Below are 18,616 nucleotides of genomic sequence, written 5' to 3'. Positions count from 1 at the left end.
GTTTTAAGTCAAGATGTTCAAAATTTCGAATGGTGGCTTGTCTATGTAGCACATCATTTCTAGATACTTTATTATTATTGAGAAATCTAACTACATGACTGAAAATTATCAACCTAATCATTGAATTCTTGCCCTACAGGAAATCATCAAGGATAAATACAACTTTAGCTGTCAACGGCTTGACACCGTTGCTCATTTCAAGGCTTGACCACCAGGATGCTATCACTCGTCTCAATCTGCTCAAACTAATTAAGGTGGGAACATGTGCATTCTATGTATTATAATGTGCAGTGTGTGTTTGTTCTTTGTGTATTAACAAATCTTTACCCCGGAAAGGATAATGTGCTCTTCCAATGTTTCATGTCTTTATAACCCTCGTCATGTTAATTGCCTTCATAATTTTATTGCCTTATATTATAGATTATGGGTTAGGCTGGGTAGTGGAATTACATAAATTGGCATTATGTGCTTTTTCGGTCCTTCAGTTACTGATTTTCTTTTTTATTGGTAATGTTCTGTTAAACTTGTTAAGAAAAGTTCTCTCTCCTTGTTACAGAAGGCAATTGTCTTAAGTTGTTATGTATCTGGTAATTATGAGTAACCTACAGAACCCAGACATAAACATTTGGGCTAGATTAGATGGACTCTTGGTGGTGATGGTCGATCTTTTGGATTATATGGCTAGATCTGTAAAGCCACTAAACTTATGGTGAATTAGATATCATTCTGTTCTTGGACTATATTGTGGAAGATGCTTTAAAATCAAAGTTATGACAATAAGCAGCCTCTGCATGCTCTTCAACTTGCATTTGTATTGACATATATACGCTCTATAACTTGCAAATGCGTTAATTAGGGTGAATCTTTTAATCATAATTTTTGTTAAGTGTCTTGGTTACAGTTTGGTTAATCCAATTTTCTTGTAAGCTACTGTGTGAAGTATATGCTGTTGTTACTGCAACTCAAATTAAAGCTCATTGTGTCAGGCTGTGTACGAGCACCACCCACGTCCAAAGCAACTGATTGTGGAGAACGATCTGCCTCATAAACTTCAGAGTTTGATCGAGGAGCGCAGGGATGGACAGCGCTCTGGTGGCCAGGTTTTGGTGAAACAGATGGCAACATCTTTGCTTAAAGCACTCCACATAAACACTGTTTTGTAAATTTAGGGGTCCAAATATAGCAATCGTGTATATTTTCGTTTTTAGGAGATATATAGTGAGGTGGTCTTTCATTTTTGGTTTGTTTTCTTCAGCTTTTTTTTTGTTCCCATTTGGTTGTGGTTTTTGTATCTCTCCCTCGTTCTCAATCTGTAAAAAAAGTACGTGAAATTATCCTCCTCCTTGGTCTGGATATCTTCAATGTGTGAAGGTCCTTGTTACTTTCTCGAGAAAGCTAACCTGCCAATATGGCAGCAATTGGAAGCTGTAATGCATGTTTACTTACACATGCTCGTTTTGTTTACTCCAGAAGACACTTGCTACCTTCATAACTATTCTTCTCCCCCCCCCCCCCCCCCCCCCCCCCATCCTCTGTCTGTAACCATTCTTCAAAAATGCATCACTTTGCCTCTTTTTGAGCGCTCTGATAGTCGATTTATATGTAACCTTATCTTTTTAAAGTTATTTTCGTGACTTAAAAACTTTTAATTTTTCAGTATAAAAACGCAATTCTACCGTTCCAATCAGGGGTTGGTCTCTCTCTCTCTCTCTCTCACTTTCAATTATTCTTTGTAAGACACTATCATGAACATTTATTAGTTTGTATGCTTTGCTTAGAGATCCACAGCCAGAAATCCGTGAAAAGGAAGCTCGTGAGGCTGACCTGATGGTGACCTCGGACCAATCATGATGGTATTTACTATTTATTGACAAAGGAAAACACTAAGAAAAGGAAATTGTCTAATGTACAAGTTATGTGAGATTCCTCTTCGCTCTTACCACATGTCTTATGACGTGTGCTCTTTTCTCGACTTTGCCCATGCCGGGCCTTAGACTATATAAACGTATATTTATTACTTCTCTAAATTAAAATTGGCATGTTTTAACATAAAATATATAATCCATATACATATATTATGAATATACGTAAGCTGGGGCCTTTCCCCATGAATTTGTTACATCATCATCAGAAAAGCCTAAACTCTGCCCATTTTTTAGATCTAAAATCCAAATCCGGTAATACGGCCTATATGGTATAGCCTTGGGCTCCTTAGGCTCTCAACAGGAAATCACAAACCCTTAACATATGAGAGTCACTCAATGGAAAATGGTTAAAGACAGCCCGTACGCTTGGTTATCTCTGATGTATTCATTCACTATTTACATTGGGCCCAGCCGCAATTGCTTAAACTCTGAAGAGTCGTAATGAATATGAAGTTGGATAAGAAAGAAGAGGCATCAACATAAAAAATGCACACAAGTGTTAAAAAAGTCAAGTCAGAAAGTAAAAACAGAGAGAATGCCTTTCTACAATTTGTGGGGCACATCAAACCTGGACTGGATTAAATGACAAGATCACTTTCCATGTTGTGCCCTTGAGAAGATTATGTCACAATGCAACATTAGAAACCTACTGACTCAACACAGGCTCGCAATATCATTCAAACGGCTACTTTCGTTACAAATCCTGTAATTGCAGACCACCAGCACGAATCACATATGCGAAACACGCGACGCAAGCAGTCCAAAAACCGCACTCAAATCCTGTCCTCGCATAATTAACAAGCTTATATCAGATCGGCCACATTCATTGGCATTTCATCAATCTGAGTACTGTAATACTGCTCAATGTCTCTCAGAATCTTGATATCATCACTTTTGACGAAGTTGATCGCAACACCCTGCACACCATAAATAAGCCCATTTCCAAGAGTATCAGCAAATTCTAACATATATAGTTTCAAACATCCAATGTAAACACATGAATCCACACATTGGGCAAAAAAACAAACTGACAGTGGAACAATCTGCAAATCCTTTACAATATATCATACTAATATATATAATATGTATTAATGCATGTTTTTCATTTTGTATTTAGTTTTTTCTTTTCTAACAGTACATTTCTATGACATGTAGTTTGCCAATTTGCTTTTGTAGTTTTATATCCAACAAGCAGAGATGTTTTACTACCATCCCAACCTAATATTAGATTTGTATATATCATATGAAGCATGCATACACTTGCCATTTGAGAATTAGTTCATGCCTTGTTCCCCAACTCAGAATCAAATAAATCACATTTAATACATACCTGGACCAATACAAGATTTTCTTTTAGTCTTCTTGTGATTGGGATCACATGATAGAAGTGTACGAGTGAAATTACTTCTCAACCCAATTAAATTTGCTACCATAAGATGACATCAAGGCCACCAAATCCTCTACCAAGTGCAACAATAATCAAACCAAAGTTTCTTTATGCCACATTTTGAACTAGGATTTGTGCAAGGAAAGAGAAGAAAAGAAAAGGAAAATTAACGTTCTGCATAATAATTACATCATTTTCTTGTCCTTTTTCTTTCCATCAATATCTTATTCCAAAGATAGCCTAAAGGAAATGACAAAACAACCTATGAAGCAATGAATCACAATATTCAGACATAACAAATATCAAGGAGACAAGCTATCACTAAGAAGTTTCATCCCCGAGCTAAGTTCAAATTCTAAAACACATACCTTGCGTCCAAAACGTCCAGACCGCCCAATACGGTGAATGTAAAGCTCTCGATTATTTGGAAGGTCATAATTGATCACCAGGGAAACCTAGAGTGAAAAAGTGAAGAGAACAAAGAGTAAGGATTCAATCATAACCAAACTGCAAAAAACTTGTCTGACATTGTCACAAGCCTTAATTGCATATTCTAGGTGGCATACAAGCAAACTTAGTCCGTGATCATAAAGAACACAGAAATAAGTACTTGCCTGTTGAACATCCAGGCCTCTAGCCCAAACATCTGTAGTGATCAGTACACGGGTTTCACCAGCTCGGAACTCTGACATAATTGCATCTCTCTCCTTCTGGGGCATATCTCCATGCATTGAAGAGACAGTAAAGTTGTTGCTACGCATCTTCTCCGTTAGCCAATCAACCTGTCCAAAAATTGAGTGCATTAAATCCAAAACTCGTTATTGAATAGAAATAATACTAAAGCCACAAGGTTCAGGTCAAGGGCTAAAATTAAACCATTTCCCTAAAATGAATAATTATTGACAACAACTGATATCCAAGACTAACGGAGGAAAAGTAAACTGTACAGCTCATAGCATCTGAGAAACTGTCGAAAGAACTGAACAAAAATTACAACAGTCAAATAGATTCTTGATCAAGTTGCACTGGCATGAAATTGCATAATGATTGATGTAAAGCCATGCAAGATATGAACACAGGCAATAAGATCAATGCCCTAAATAACAGAAGCCCCAAAAAACAAAGACTGAAAATACCACAAGGAACACAAGCTTTCAACATAAATACCAAGTTTTCTACATGCATGCGCAGAGAAATATTTTTGGCTAATTATGGTACACATCTCATTGTATGTTCAGAATTATTGGATAAAATGTTTTTTCACAAGTTACCAGCATAATAATTTGAAGATATGCAATTAAAAGGTCACCCAAAAACTGAATAAAGAGAAATCAGAAGCATCCAAATCCATTTTCAATGCGAAGACTCAGATTTGGCAAATATGTTCGTTCCTATTTTGACTCTTGTATTAGGACTTACAATTGGTGTACTAGTAGTTATTTGGTTAGAAAAAGAAATATCCACGGGGACACAACAACATATTGGAATTTGAAACTAAATATGCTCGCCATTTGGGAACTGTTCAAGCTCTAGCCAATGGGAAAAAATTGCTTCCCAAAGAGAATATTCACTAGAAACAAAAGATGAACGATTCCAACTGTAAAAGAGCCTAGAAATGTAAACATCTCACTTATTACACTATCACGTGCATTTAGATCTGCAAAAATATTAACTTTCTGTCAACCATGTCAGGTTGTGTATGCATAGGCCCATCATGTGGAATACGCAAGCGTAAATGGATTTTCAGTAATATGAACAAGAAAGCTTAAAATATTACCTTCCGCTTCGTGTTGCAGAAAATAACAGCCTGGGTGATGGTAAGAGTATCATAAAGATCACACAGAGTATCAAATTTCCACTCCTCCCTTTCTACTGCAACAAAAAATTGCTTGATACCCTGTCATGTTGAGCTAATATAGTTAAAATACAACAAAACAATAGCACGGAAGCAGAAAAAGAAAATCAAATTTTTAGATTGCTCAAAGGCAGCTGATAAAAAGAGAAACATTAATTACCTCAAGCGTCAACTCATCACGTTTCACAAGGATTCTAACAGGATCTGTCATAAATTTGCTTGTAATCTCCAAAATCTCATTAGGAAGCGTAGCAGATATCAAAACAACCTGCAAGAGAGATCATAAATTTAAATTCAACAACCCAACCATGAAGACCGGCACCATACTTGTCTTACTTAGGAAAACAATAGTATTATCGTGTCTTTATATTATGCACAAACAACCAGTACATCCATGCCAATGAATAATAAAATGAAATTCCAGAGTGCAGATCAGGAATACATGAAGCAATACAAGGATTAAAAATTCATAAGCAACCATCAACACACACACACACAGAGAGAGAGGTGATTACTTGAAGCTCTGGTGGAAGATATCTATAGACATCATAAATTTGATCCTTAAAACCCCTGCTCAACATCTCATCAGACTCATCCTGTTGGAAGATCAATGATATTGACAATGATTACATACAAGAATACCTTAATATGTAAAAAGTGGCGTAAAGGAAAATAAAAGGTTAATATAGAAAGCAACTAGACAAATAACTATAAAACCTAACACAATATAGTGACAGGAAGTCATATACTCACAAGAACCAACAGTTTGATAGCTCTGGTCCGTAAAGTCCTCCGCTTGATCATGTCACAAACTCTACCTGGAGTTCCAGACACCACGTGAACTCCATATTCTAGTTTTCTGATATCTTCGCCCACGCTTTTACCTCCAATGCATGCATGGGCCTGTATATTAATAAAATTACCAAGGGCTAATATGACTTTCTCTGTTTGAGATGCCAGTTCCCTTGTAGGTGACAGTATTAATGCTTGGACCCTGGAAAAGGCCAAAAAAATAAATAATGAAAATTAGTAAGCAGTAAAGGCTGGCACTTAGGGAAACAAACATTGCCTAGCGACTGTAATATATCATACCAGTCAACCACTAAGGTGAAGTTTCTTATTGAGTAAGAATATGATTATGGAAAAGAAAAAAGTTAAAACTATTACGCACTGTCATTAAGTCTATAAAATGCTGAATCACAACAATATTCAACTTCAAAAATAATTAAATTCACAAGTAGGCTGTAGCAATAAAATATCTCAAGCTATACATTTTTAAAATCTAAGATACCAATACACATCTAACATTCATAAAAGAGCACCAAAAGAAAATTAAGTATTCTGAATTCTCAACTTATCATCGCCAGATGTGTCACTTGATGAAGCTCACCTCACAACTGTTTTCCAATCACTATCTAGCAATTATGAAATTCAGCCATGCACGGGGGTCCTTAGAAGTGATGATTATACACACACCTAAGCATCCATGTAACACGGCAAAGGCTTGACAGAACAGGGCATCAGAATACCACAGATTCTCATTTATGATGGAATAGCTATATTACAACAATGAGACTTGATAATTCAATTTTTGGTATCACAGCCCAGTAATTCAGGAAACTGTTTATATGCGATGAATTTAGAGAATGAAACATCCATTGTATTCATAAGTTTAACGGTTCTTCCGAAGATATATGGAACAAATTAAACCTAACCACAGCGCCTATTAAATCATGAATTATCACATAGTGCTTATTAAAGCTAAAGATATTTGTTGCAACAATTCTACAGCAAGACAATGAAGGTGGCCTCCAGCAAAAACAGATACTCAATGGAAACCTTAAACTTACATAACAAGAGAGAGAACTAGAACCCTACTAGACCACAGAAATATAGAAGCTGTGTGTGTGTGTGTGTGTGTAATTCTGGGAGTGAAATTCCGGCTTACGTACTCTCGGGAGGAGGTGTCGACCATCTGGCAAACAGTTAGGGCAATCATGGAGGTCTTGCCTGTACCGGACTGGGCCTGGGCGATGACATCGCGGCCTTGGATTATGGGAAGCACCGCCCTCTGCTGTATCGCGGAGGGCTTCTCGAAGCCGTAGTTGTAGATCCCCCGGAGCAGATCGTCCTTTATCCCCATCTCGTCAAATGTCACGATCGGCTCCACGCCCTTGCTCGTCTCGAACACCAGCTTCTCCTCGTCCTCCTCCGCCATCCTTCCGCCGCCGCGCCCTCTGTTCGCCGGTACCACCGCCGTCGCCATCTCCCTTCCAAGCGCCCAAAGCACAAACAAACCAAGCCCTAATTGATAGGAGAGAGAGAACCCGAGACTCCTTTGATTCTACCAGTTATTGAAAGCTTAAAACGCAGAAATCCAAATCCCGATTTAAGTTTTAGGTTTTACATATATATATATACAATACATATAAATAAAATATATAAAAAAAATATTTTAAATATCTTTTAATAAAACATATAAAAATAAATAGTTGTTAAGGGCGTTTAAAATATTTGATAGCCCAAATTATCAAAAAAAAAAAGTGTAATTCAAATTAAAATAATCAATCTATATATTGAGTTATATTCCGAGTTGGAAAATGATTTTTAGTAATCAAAAATTCTATTTGAAACAATTCATGATACTTTCGACAATATTTGTTATGCCGTATTTTGTATCACATTAACATAAATGTAACACATATCAATGCTTTGAGATTTGGTCTAAAATGAGATAGTGCTCTTAAATAATGTTTGTTAACTAAAATATAAATCAAAAAATATAAGATATGAAAATCATTTCAGATTTTTATCATTTTTAATATATTTGTTAAATTTATCTAACGATCATTGAAAAATAAGTCACGTGACTTTTTATTTTACATTTTTCAAATATATTTATCTCTCTCCCATTTTCAGATAAATATATATTAGACTTTATAGATAAGAAAAAACAACACATATGTCCTCTAAGGCATTTTAAAAAATTTAACAAATAATTTGATAAAAATTTTATAATATTTCATAAGCTTATTTTGATCATTCCATATCTTGGTGCATAAAATATTTTAACATTATTTTAATACAATATTATCTTACTCGTTTTGACAAATACTACCTTAATGTGTGATAAAGTATAAAAAATACTATTACTATATAAATCTTAATACAATTTTGCCTATTTGTTAATTTAATTTTTTTTTAAATGACCAAAATTATATTATCTATGCCTTTTTGTGTATTCCTGTATTTCTATCTCTCTATCTCTATCTTGCAATTGCGCTTTATTTCTTTTATCACGATTATGGTACCATATATTGAGGCGATGTCTGTATCTTTCCTTTTGTTCTTGTTTTTTTCATTTGTCAAATGATTAAACCATTCAAATAACACAATAAAAAGGTTTTAAAGCTCATAAAAAATGTTATGAATGTTAAAACCATTATCCACTTAATTCTTAGAGATACATCATTTTCTTAAACTTTATGCACACTTAGAAACTCAAAGATATCAATAAAGTCGCCAATGGTGGGCGAATTAGGTTGAAAATGGCTAGAGACCAATAACCAATCAAATTCCAATTAGTTTGTCGTATAATGAGAATAGATAAAATGAGAAATAAATATATGATGTTCCTTCTTGACCCAAAAGAGGACGATTGAAGGCGAGGTGCGGACTCCGATGACGGGTTAGTCTGGGAGACGACTGGCGCCTGTAAACACTCTGACGATTGAGTGAGTAAGAGAGTAATGAGAGACAATATATCAATAGGTCAGAGGTCAGATAATACTTTGACTCTGAAGAGAGCTAATTGATATAGAAGGAGAAAATGTCCCATTGCATGCATGCGTCGTGTGTTTGCAAGTGATAGGACTGGCTATGAGGACAGGATCTAAGACGGCCGCGTGGATATCCAATGGAATTGCAATTATGCTGCGATAAGTTGGTGCTGGGCCAAGGCTGGGTCCAGAAAGGGGACCAAGATTGGGCCTAAGGAGAGGGCCAAGATTGGGTTTGGACGGTCCAAATACAAATAATAATAGAGAAAAAAATGTAACTAGAATTGTAAAATTGGTAAGAATCTCTTATTTCTCAAATATTAAAACTAATTATGTCTTTGTATCAAACTTCAATAATAACGAATCTAATTTACCTAAAAATAAGATAATATTTCATGCGTCAATGCACTATTTTAAGGTTCATTGTTTTAATTACTCTTATCACCTATATTGATTGATAATAAATATATCAACTCTAATTTACCTAAAAATAAGATAATATTTCACTCGTCAATGCACTATTTTAAGGTTATTGTTTTAATTACTCTTATCACTTATATTGATTGATAATAAGTATATCGTACTTTAAAATAATTGATAAATTAACAAAAATATTTAAATATTTAAAAAAACATTAAATATACCTCAACGAGTGTTGCACTCGTTAACAAAACTCTTAGACAATATTTGTTAATCAATATATGGATTAAAAAAAATAAGATATAGAAAGTATTCTAGAAAAATGTGCTTTATCTTTTCCTTATTATGATAAATTTATCTAATTTTTTAAAATAAATTTATCTTAAACTTTACAGATAAAAAAAATCACATGTTCTCCAATATATTTCAAAAAATTTAACAAATAATCTAATAAAAAGATTGTAATGATTTCCATCTTTATGTTCACAATTCTATATATTGATTTAAAAAGCATTTCAATTTTATTTTCATATAATCTTATATTGTTTATTTTAACAAATGCTACTTTAAAATATCTTATTTATTGTGTGTGGGGGTTGAAAAATGTGTGGCATAGCTATAATTGGGTGGCTAAGGGTATCTCTAAAGGGGTTTGTTATTTGTGCTCGCCATGCTAAAGATAACGAGCCAACCCTAGATTGATGCCTCCAACAGAACTCGTCATCGCCAAAATTATTTGATAAAAATTCGATGAAACTCATTTTGATCACCAAATGTATCGAAATCTGCCAAGCTATCCTCGCCATCTTCCCCTCCCCCAACATTAAATCAGGCCAACCAAACATGGTGAAAACGACATTGATGGGAGAAAAAAAGGTGTAGACGCGATGACAACATATTCGAAAAATACAACAAGATAAGACAAGTTGCAAGTGCGATGAAAGATGAAATCGACCACCAGATCCAACAGTTGCAACGACCAACATAAGTGGTAGCAACAATGACGAGCAAAACTACTGATAGTGGGCGCTTGTTGTTCATCGTCCATCCCATATTGGTTTGTGATTTTGTTCTGAATTTTGTATTTATTTGTGTATTGGATTAATGATAGTGTATATTTGTGTATTTGATTATTGAGTTTATGTATGAGCCTATTGATTATATTTGTGTGTTTCATTATTGATTTTATGTATGTGTACGTGATTATTGATTTATGTATTTGATTATTAATTTTGTATATTATTGCATTTAATTATGAAAATATTTCAAATATTTTTCTTAAATAATTATATTTAAAAAATATTAGTAAATTTATTTTAAAATATAATATTGTCATATTTATTATTAAATAAATAATAAATTTTTATAATAGTTAAAATTATAAACAATGTAAAATAGATAAAATTGAAATTTATGAATAAATTAATTAAATAAAGAAAAATTGATTGCAACATGTACGGTTATTGAGATAAAATTAAAATAAAAAATAAATTATTTATAATAATACAATAAAGAATAGAATGTTGGAGATAGCGGACGCAATGAGCAGCAGCTGCAAATCATTTAAAATTTGTATTTATAAGTGGGCCAATTAGTTTTGTGCACGTGGGTTGAATAAATTCGTGGGCGGGCGGGCACAGCTATAAATAATTGGGCGGCCAAGCAATAAGTAGCTGCCCCCAAATCATTTAAATTTTGTACTTAATAAGTGGGCCAATTAGTTTTGTGCATGCATCTGGTGCTACCCTGTAAATGACACTTTTAAATATAAAGGTTGATTGAAGTTACAAATGGTTTAAATTGAATAGATTAATATTTTTTAAATTTAATTAGATAAATATAAAATATAAAAAAATCAAATATAACAAAGTGTAAGTAAATAAAAACAATTAAGGGTGAGTACAAAATTTAGGTTAAATTGGTCAATTTTGGTTAACAAAAATATTTATTTTTGTCGACGTTCAGAGTAAATCGACCGTGATTCGTTGACCCAAGTTCAAAGAATAAACAAGAATGCTAAGAGAAGAAACAAAATAGGATCGATAACAAACTGTACGCAATAAAGTTTTACGTGGTTCGGTCAATGATGCCTAATCCGCGACTGTTCTCTGATTTTTCTGGTAGAATAACAATATATCATTTTTTAATATTTTTATAATAGTTTTTTTACCCCTATTTATAGTGTGAGGTGTTTATAATTTTCATAAAATCCAAAATGAGAGGATAATATTATGGAGACAATATATCCATATCACTTCTAAAAATCAGAAATGGATTCCGCATTATCAAGGATTTGGTTTGCCTCAAATAAGGCAGATGAATATCGTCTCCAATCATTCCGTGGTCTTTTTGTTATACGAACTGAATAATTTTGCCAGCTAACTGAAAGCATTGCTGGGACCTCGATTGGTTCCATGGTCTGAGCTCGATTTTTGGCATCGTGCGACCTTGCTCTGATGATCTTGACCTTGGGCCCGTTGGGATTCGGGAGGTTTGGCCAATCCATTGGATTGTTTCTGGCTTATAAAAAGTGGTATATAAAATATCCATAGCAATATTTAATAAAGAGATCGAATTGAACTGAAATAACCATAAATTTCAAATTTAAAAATCAAACTGTCAATTTCAATTCGGTTATTTTAGTTTAATCAAAATTTTGCACAAACTTACTTAGTAGTCTTTTAACTAATATATATAAAAATTTCATAAATTATTTCTTATAAAAATTTATATTTATTATAGTTTAAGTCCGGCCATTGATGAAAAAGTGAATAACAAGAGAAAACAAGCAAAATTAAGAAGTAATTTTGCCATATTAAAACACTATGAGAACTAGAACAAGTAATCACAAATAATATGTTAACATAGATAACTCACCAAGAGGTTAATAAATAAAAGTTCGCAAGCAAGGTATGCAAAAGTTCGATCCAAAAAGATGTTACAATTCACCTATAAAATAAGTGCCTTTATGTTCGATTAATTTTTATTTTTATTATTCAAAACAAAATTTTTTTTTTATAGCTATCGATAATTTACATCTATTTAAAAAGTTAGACTCTCATATTTGGTTTATGACACATCTATTTATCTGCTCATATAGAAGACGTATCGTATTGTGAGTTTTAGAGAGAATGAAACAGTTTCAGTCTAAAATTATGCATTGATTGATAATCTCTTGAGTTTTTAAAAAATATGTTTTAAAAATAAAATTAAAGGTGTGAAAAAAAATATAAACTAACACTATTTAACATATATAAAAAAACTTATCTAATAAAATATTAAATGTATAGATTTAAAATAAAAAAACCTTAAAAACATAATAAAATGAGCAGATAAAAAAAAGTCTAAATATCTATTTAATAATTGGCCAAGAAGTCACGTGATGCCGGTCACGTGACTGCCAGCCCATTGGAATCTGTTCTGTGCGATGCGGCCTCGATTTCTACGCACAGCGGAGGGTTTTGTGCTAAAAAATTCACTTTTTAATCATAATAATAATTAAAATGTAAATAAATGGGATCTTATTTTTAAATAAATTATTCTTAATATTTAAATACACTTAATAGAAATTATTAAAAAAGTCAATAATTTATGTAAACACTAAAAATAAAATCCAATCATTTACTCACTGAAAACGTCATTTTCAAGTTGTTTAAATTTTACGAGAAAGATAACGATATAAAAGTGTAAAACAATTCATATGCAACTATTTCAATATTTAAATTAAATATTTAATATTAATTTTAATACATCATTCAAATCTTCATTATCTACAAGTATTTGTATAATAATTGTCTTGCGTGATCGTTTTTTTTATTGTAGAGTCCAAACAAGTTGAGGACAATTACAAATTATCAATAATATATGCTTGATTTGAAGCATCGACAACGTTTTGTTTCAAATAAATAAGACGTTTCTCTTGTCTTAGATATAAAAAATATTTTATATTTGTCAATAAATATTAAATATATTAAATTTTCGGACAACATATATTTATTATAATTTTTTAATTTTAAACAATTTTTTTTGGCTGAGTCTATTATAATAAATACATTTATTCTGACATCAACCAATAAAAAATTAGAGAAAATTTAAAAAATAATAAAACTACTATAGTTTTTAGTTTAATTAACAAACTATTACGACTTTCTTTTCTAGTAATAATCTCGATTGCATGAAAATAAAAAAGAAAATAAATAAATAATATTTTTTAAAAAATGAAAAATAAAAAGAAGGAAAATATGTAAATAAAAAAATATTAGGCATTTTTGTTAATATAATTTTAAATATACAAAATTATAAAAATAATTATTTAATCTAAAAAAGAATTCCATCTCTAACTGAGTTAGAAACGGATCTCTAAAGAGAAATATGTTTTTGATATTTTTTTATTATTACAAAATGACGATAAAATATTTTTAAACTTATAAAAAGAATTTTAAAATAATTTTTTATTTATTTATCGATATTTCAGTACAAGAAACATTTTGAAAATATAAAACGACTTATTAGGTAAAAACTTACTTTTATAAAAAATTAAATTATTGCATTTCAGTATTCTATTTGCGTTGCAAAACCACACGCTATGTTGCACAAAAACATCTCATAGGTGTCGTTTCCCCATTTTCGAAATGTTTTGAAAACGTTTTTTATTCTCGTTTCGGACCCTATTTATGTCTATTTTTTTTTAGAAAAACGTCCGTTTCCATGTTTTCGTTTCTTATCGGAAACGTTTTTCATTTCCATTTCTATGCAACATAGACGCCATGGGGTTACGTGTCAGTCTAACTAAAATTATGGGGTGGAGTGTAATAGTTTGTTAATTATTTTCAAAATTGTAATATTTTATTTTTTAACAATCATAATCATAATATTTAAAAAATAATAAAACGCAATTATTATATAAAAATAGGGAGATATCTTATAAATTATATTTTATAGTTGTAATGATGAAAATCAGGAATTAATTACTTTCCCTTTCTGAGAGTTATTTTCGGTCTATAAAATCTTGCATTTGAGCGGTCTCTCTCCGGATTGGCTCTGGGGGTTACCGTCTCAGTCTCAGGTATCTCTCGCTCTCTTGCGCGCTCGTTCGCTTAGGGTTTCTTCTTTCTTCTTCACTGCCACACTCACCGTTCACTCAACTGACTCTGCTTGATTCGAGTTTTCAACTTCAGTTTCGGCTTGTTTTCAGATTCAACTTGTTTTTGAGTGCTTGTTTATGCTGCGAGTACTTGCAGATACGTCATCTATGGATCTGTTATCTGTGTGCAATTCTTCATGTTCAGTAGGTTGCATGGCTGAGTTGTGCCTTTGTTTGCGTTTCTGTACTGGTTCGCGTTGCATTTTTTGCAGATTCCTTGTTTGTTGCTGATCTGGACCATGCGAATGGGGTTTGTTTCTCTAAGCTTTTGGGGCTTATTTGGCTCTGAATCGCTGTTTTCCGACAATGTGCCGGGACTTGCGACTGTAATGTTTTTGCCGCTTGCTTTTACAGATCTGTGAAGATCTGGGCTGCAGTTGTTTGTGCTGCTCTTAATCTGAACTTGCAGCGTCAGCGAGAACGTGTTTTTTCTCTGCTTTTTCTTTCCTTTTTTATTTTTTGGTTGAATTCGGACATTCGGTCTCAAAACGCATCGGGTTTTGCGGTTTTTATTTTAAATTTTTTTTTCGGTAGGTATGGATGGGGTAACTGCGATTTTCACGTGTGCAATTTTTGACGTTCCATTTTGCCAATCATTTCCGATGGTTATTGTTTTTTAACCCGACGTTCCTTTGACTAACGGGCCTGAATACAGATTGTTAATTTATGCTTCTAATCAGGATTATTCCCACGCTCCCGTGCGTTTAATTTTACTTTTACACTTTTCAACTTTTGACAACAGAGGCACGATCCATCTAATTCAAAAGTACGACACAATTAGGCACAATTCGACAGGAAAAAGAAAAAGTTAAGACACATTTATTTGGTTCATGTGTCTGTCAAAGATTTAACTGTTAAGGGTTGTTAATTTTACCCCTTAAAATCAGAGGGAGCCATGTAACCAAAGGGGTAAAAAGGTAATTATCCCATATATGCTTGTATGTAAACTAAGGATATTTGCTTAGTTGTGAAATCTGCAAGATCCAACTTTAAGGTTCTTGGTGTAGGGATTGTTTTCAGTTTTGTTGCCGGGCAGTTAGTTTACGTCTCACCTGTCATATCTGCGCCATAAAATTCTTTACTCCAGTTCCCCTGCATGGTTCAATGTTACTATATCTGAGACGAATGAGAGAGCAGAATTTGATCTGATTCTTTTACCTTTTTTCTGCTCTATTAGTCAGTAATTGTTGATAAATACTGACAAATTAAACCATTTGTCAATGTGCCAAACCCAACTTAGCATTATTTTTATTATTTTACCTGCAGTGGTGTCATGTTGTGGATTATGGATGCTGCTTATTTCAAATTTAAGCTATGTATAGCCTTTATCTAGACTTTGTACTTCTGAATGTCAAAAGCATGAATTCTGTTATTTCATGTTTTTCCCTGTCCTCATTGCAGTGAAGCATCCTGATTCAACACAATGTCAGATCTCGAGGCCCCACTACGACCCAAGAGGAAGAAGGTTTGGGTGGACTATTTTGTCCAGTTCCGATGGATTCTGGTTATCTTTGTTGTCCTTCCCATCTCCTTCACATTGTACTTCCTCACATACCTTGGGGATGTGAGATCTGAGTGGAAGTCCTATAAGCAGCGTCAAAAGGAACATGATAAAAATGTTGAGAAAGTTGTGAAACGCCTCAAACAGAGGAACCCATCGAAGGATGGACTTGTCTGCACAGCTCGGAAACCCTGGATTGCTGTTGGAATGAGAAATGTGGACTACAAGCGTGCTCGGCATTTTGAGGTTGATCTTTCTGCCTTCAGAAATATTCTCGAAATTGACAAAGAGAAAATGACTGCCCGTGTTGAGCCTCTGGTCAACATGGGGCAGATAACCAGGGTTACTGTCCCGATGAATCTTTCCCTTGCAGTTGTTGCTGAGCTTGATGATCTGACTGTTGGTGGCCTTATTAATGGCTATGGGATTGAAGGAAGCTCCCATCTTTATGGCTTGTTCTCTGATACTGTTGTTGCCTACGAGATTGTTCTTGCAAATGGGCAGCTAGTAAAAGCTACAAAGGACAATGAGTATTCTGATCTTTTCTATGCCATACCATGGTCTCAGGGAACACTCGGGCTTCTTGTTGCTGCCGAGATAAAACTTATACCCATCAAAGAGTACATGAGGCTGACTTACAAGCCTGTAGTGGGTAATCTGAAAGATATTTCCCAGGCATATTCAGATTCTTTTGCTCCTAGAGATGGAGATCAGGATAATCCTGAAAAGGTTCCGGACTTCGTTGAAACCATGATTTACTCTCCAACAGAGGCTGTTTGCATGACGGGTAGGTATGCCTCTAAAGAAGAGGCTAAGAAGAAGGGGAATGTAATTAACAGTGTTGGTTGGTGGTTTAAACCTTGGTTCTACCAACATGCGCAGACTGCACTAAAGAAAGGGGAGTTCGTGGAGTACATCCCCACTAGGGAGTATTACCACAGACACACAAGGTGTTTGTACTGGGAAGGGAAACTTATCCTTCCATTTGCTGATCAATGGTGGTTTAGGTTTCTCCTTGGCTGGATTATGCCTCCCAAGGTTTCTCTGCTTAAGGCTACTCAGGGTGAAGCCATCAGGAACTATTACCATGAGATGCATGTCATTCAGGATATGCTTGTACCTCTTTACAAGGTTGGGGATGCTCTCGAGTGGGTACACAAAGAGATGGAGGTATGAAGTCTTTTATTATATCTTATAGGGGTCTGTGTGTGCGCGTGCGCTGTGTGCTCAGGCATGCACACTAGTTGCTGAATATTTATTTGTATTGCATTAACCTGTTAGGATTGTGGTATGGTATCTAAGCCTATGGTCGGTGGTCTAAGTTCCCGAGGGAGTTTGGAGAATTTTCCACTTGCTTCTTAACCTAACATTTCAAATTTTCAATTAGATTTTCTTTTAAAGAAAAAGGGGACTCTCTTTTAATCTAAAGACGCTTTTTGTAGAGATATGTAGGTTGATACAAAATTTTGCGAGCCTCCAATGAAGAACTTGAAGCCTGTGTCAATATTCAAAATTTCTCTTATAGCTTGGGTTCTGGACTAACATAAATTGTTGATGCTTCTGTAGCTGTATCCGCTCTGGCTCTGCCCACACAGAATGTACAAGCTCCCTTTCAAGACTATGATATATCCCGAACCTGGATTTGAGCTGCATCGCAGGCAAGGAGACACACATTATGCTCAGATGTACACAGATGTTGGAGTTTACTATACACCAGGACCGGTCTTAAGGGGCGAGGTATTTGATGGGGCAGAGGCAGTTCGTCGACTGGAGAACTGGTTGATTGAGAACCATGGATATCAGCCACAGTATGCTGTTTCTGAGCTAACAGAGAAGAACTTCTGGAGGATGTTTGACGCCGGACTATATGAGCGCTGCAGGAAGAAGTATGGAGCTGTCGGGACTTTCATGAGCGTGTACTACAAGTCGAAGAAAGGGAGGAAGACCGAGAAGGAGGTGCAAGATGCTGAGCAAGCCCATCTGGAGACTGCTTATGCAGAAGTTGATCAGCCGGCAGATTGATTTCGATTTTGAACTTCTCCTGGAATTTTCTGGTTAGGTTTCTTTTCTTTCTTACTCTCCCCTGTTGCCCGTAATTTGGCTAGTTGCACTCTTGTGGGTGGCTGGCTTCTTTTCCAATTTAGAACTAAGACTGTTTGAATGGTTTTATGGCCGGTGACTGGCCCAAGTTGTAACCCCCTTGTTTTGGAACTAGGAATTTATGCTAATCCTTAATCCTTGTAGGTTGCGATCCAAATCGGATAAAAAAATACAGTGCTGCTGTGATCTTTCCATCTGCCATTTGCAATTGTTGTAGATATTGCAAAATCCAAATTTGGTCTTTTTCTACCAAGAAATAGAATGGCCAATCGATAATTAAAATTGCTCCTTGGGTCTCAGTGAATAAAGAAAGCTCGGATAGTTTTGTTTTTACCAACCTAATAATGAGCATATGAAACTAAGTTTTTGTTTTGAAAGTAGTTTAATAAGTAGAATTTGATTACTGAAAGATTTTGAAAATCTAAATTTGAAAACACAATTAAAATTCCATATATTTTTGTGATATTTTTTTTTTTCTTGTATAACCAAAGCTTCTGTGACTGGCG

At 34.2% G+C, this 18,616-nt stretch overlaps 3 protein-coding genes across 11 annotated transcripts in view; 2 read left to right on the top strand and 1 right to left on the bottom strand.

Annotated features, from left to right (window-relative positions):
- The window catches only part of LOC127809152 (MAP3K epsilon protein kinase 1-like), a 100,606-nt gene extending 99,007 nt beyond the window's left edge, over window positions 1–1,599 (top strand). For all 8 annotated transcript variants that reach the window (XM_052347872.1, XM_052347865.1, XM_052347867.1 and 5 more), the window contains exons 23-24: window positions 140–254; window positions 987–1,599. In XM_052347872.1, coding sequence (XP_052203832.1) covers window positions 140–254; window positions 987–1,163 — 292 coding nt within the window. In that variant the 3' untranslated portion in view covers window positions 1,164–1,599. The remainder of the gene's footprint in view (window positions 1–139; window positions 255–986) is intronic.
- Window positions 1,600–2,395: 796 nt separating this feature from the next.
- Window positions 2,396–7,548, bottom strand: LOC127810540 (eukaryotic initiation factor 4A-3). The gene is made up of 8 exons (XM_052350074.1): window positions 7,120–7,548; window positions 5,921–6,161; window positions 5,683–5,763; window positions 5,328–5,435; window positions 5,090–5,209; window positions 3,927–4,094; window positions 3,681–3,767; window positions 2,396–2,842 (listed from the first exon to the last, which is right to left on the bottom strand). The coding sequence occupies exons 1-8, from the start codon at window positions 7,431–7,433 to the stop codon at window positions 2,729–2,731; spliced, it is 1,233 nt and encodes a 410-aa protein (XP_052206034.1). The 5' UTR covers window positions 7,434–7,548; the 3' UTR covers window positions 2,396–2,728.
- Window positions 7,549–14,322: 6,774 nt separating this feature from the next.
- On the top strand, window positions 14,323–18,306 carry LOC127810425 (delta(24)-sterol reductase). Of its 2 annotated transcripts, none has more exons than XM_052349916.1 (3): window positions 14,323–14,431; window positions 15,911–17,180; window positions 17,577–18,306. In XM_052349916.1, the coding sequence occupies exons 2-3, from the start codon at window positions 15,933–15,935 to the stop codon at window positions 18,030–18,032; spliced, it is 1,704 nt and encodes a 567-aa protein (XP_052205876.1). In that variant the 5' UTR covers window positions 14,323–14,431; window positions 15,911–15,932; the 3' UTR covers window positions 18,033–18,306. The 2 variants fall into 2 exon arrangements, with proteins under 2 accessions (XP_052205876.1, XP_052205875.1); XM_052349915.1 differs by lacking the exon at window positions 14,323–14,431 and adding an exon at window positions 14,735–14,759.
- The last annotated feature ends 310 nt before the right edge of the window (window positions 18,307–18,616 follow it).

This window comes from Diospyros lotus, chromosome 9 (assembly GCF_014633365.1).
Source record: "Diospyros lotus cultivar Yz01 chromosome 9, ASM1463336v1, whole genome shotgun sequence".
Taxonomy (NCBI): domain Eukaryota; kingdom Viridiplantae; phylum Streptophyta; class Magnoliopsida; order Ericales; family Ebenaceae; genus Diospyros; species Diospyros lotus.
This window is presented reverse-complemented; position numbering and strand designations above follow the sequence as displayed.

Excerpts from the sequence above, each read along its gene's own strand:
- LOC127810540 (XM_052350074.1), bottom strand. The coding sequence starts at position 7,433 with ATGGCGACGGCGGTGGTACCGGCGAACAGAGGGCGCGGCGGCGGAAGG. Across the intron at positions 5,436-5,682 it reads ATCTTCCACCAGAGCTTCAA|GTTGTTTTGATATCTGCTAC; the intron begins GTAATCACCTCT and ends TCTCTCTTGCAG. Across the intron at positions 3,768-3,926 it reads GAGGCCTGGATGTTCAACAG|GTTTCCCTGGTGATCAATTA; the intron begins GCAAGTACTTAT and ends TTTTCACTCTAG.
- LOC127810425 (XM_052349916.1), top strand. The coding sequence starts at position 15,933 with ATGTCAGATCTCGAGGCCCCACTACGACCCAAGAGGAAGAAGGTTTGG. Across the intron at positions 17,181-17,576 it reads GGGTACACAAAGAGATGGAG|CTGTATCCGCTCTGGCTCTG; the intron begins GTATGAAGTCTT and ends ATGCTTCTGTAG.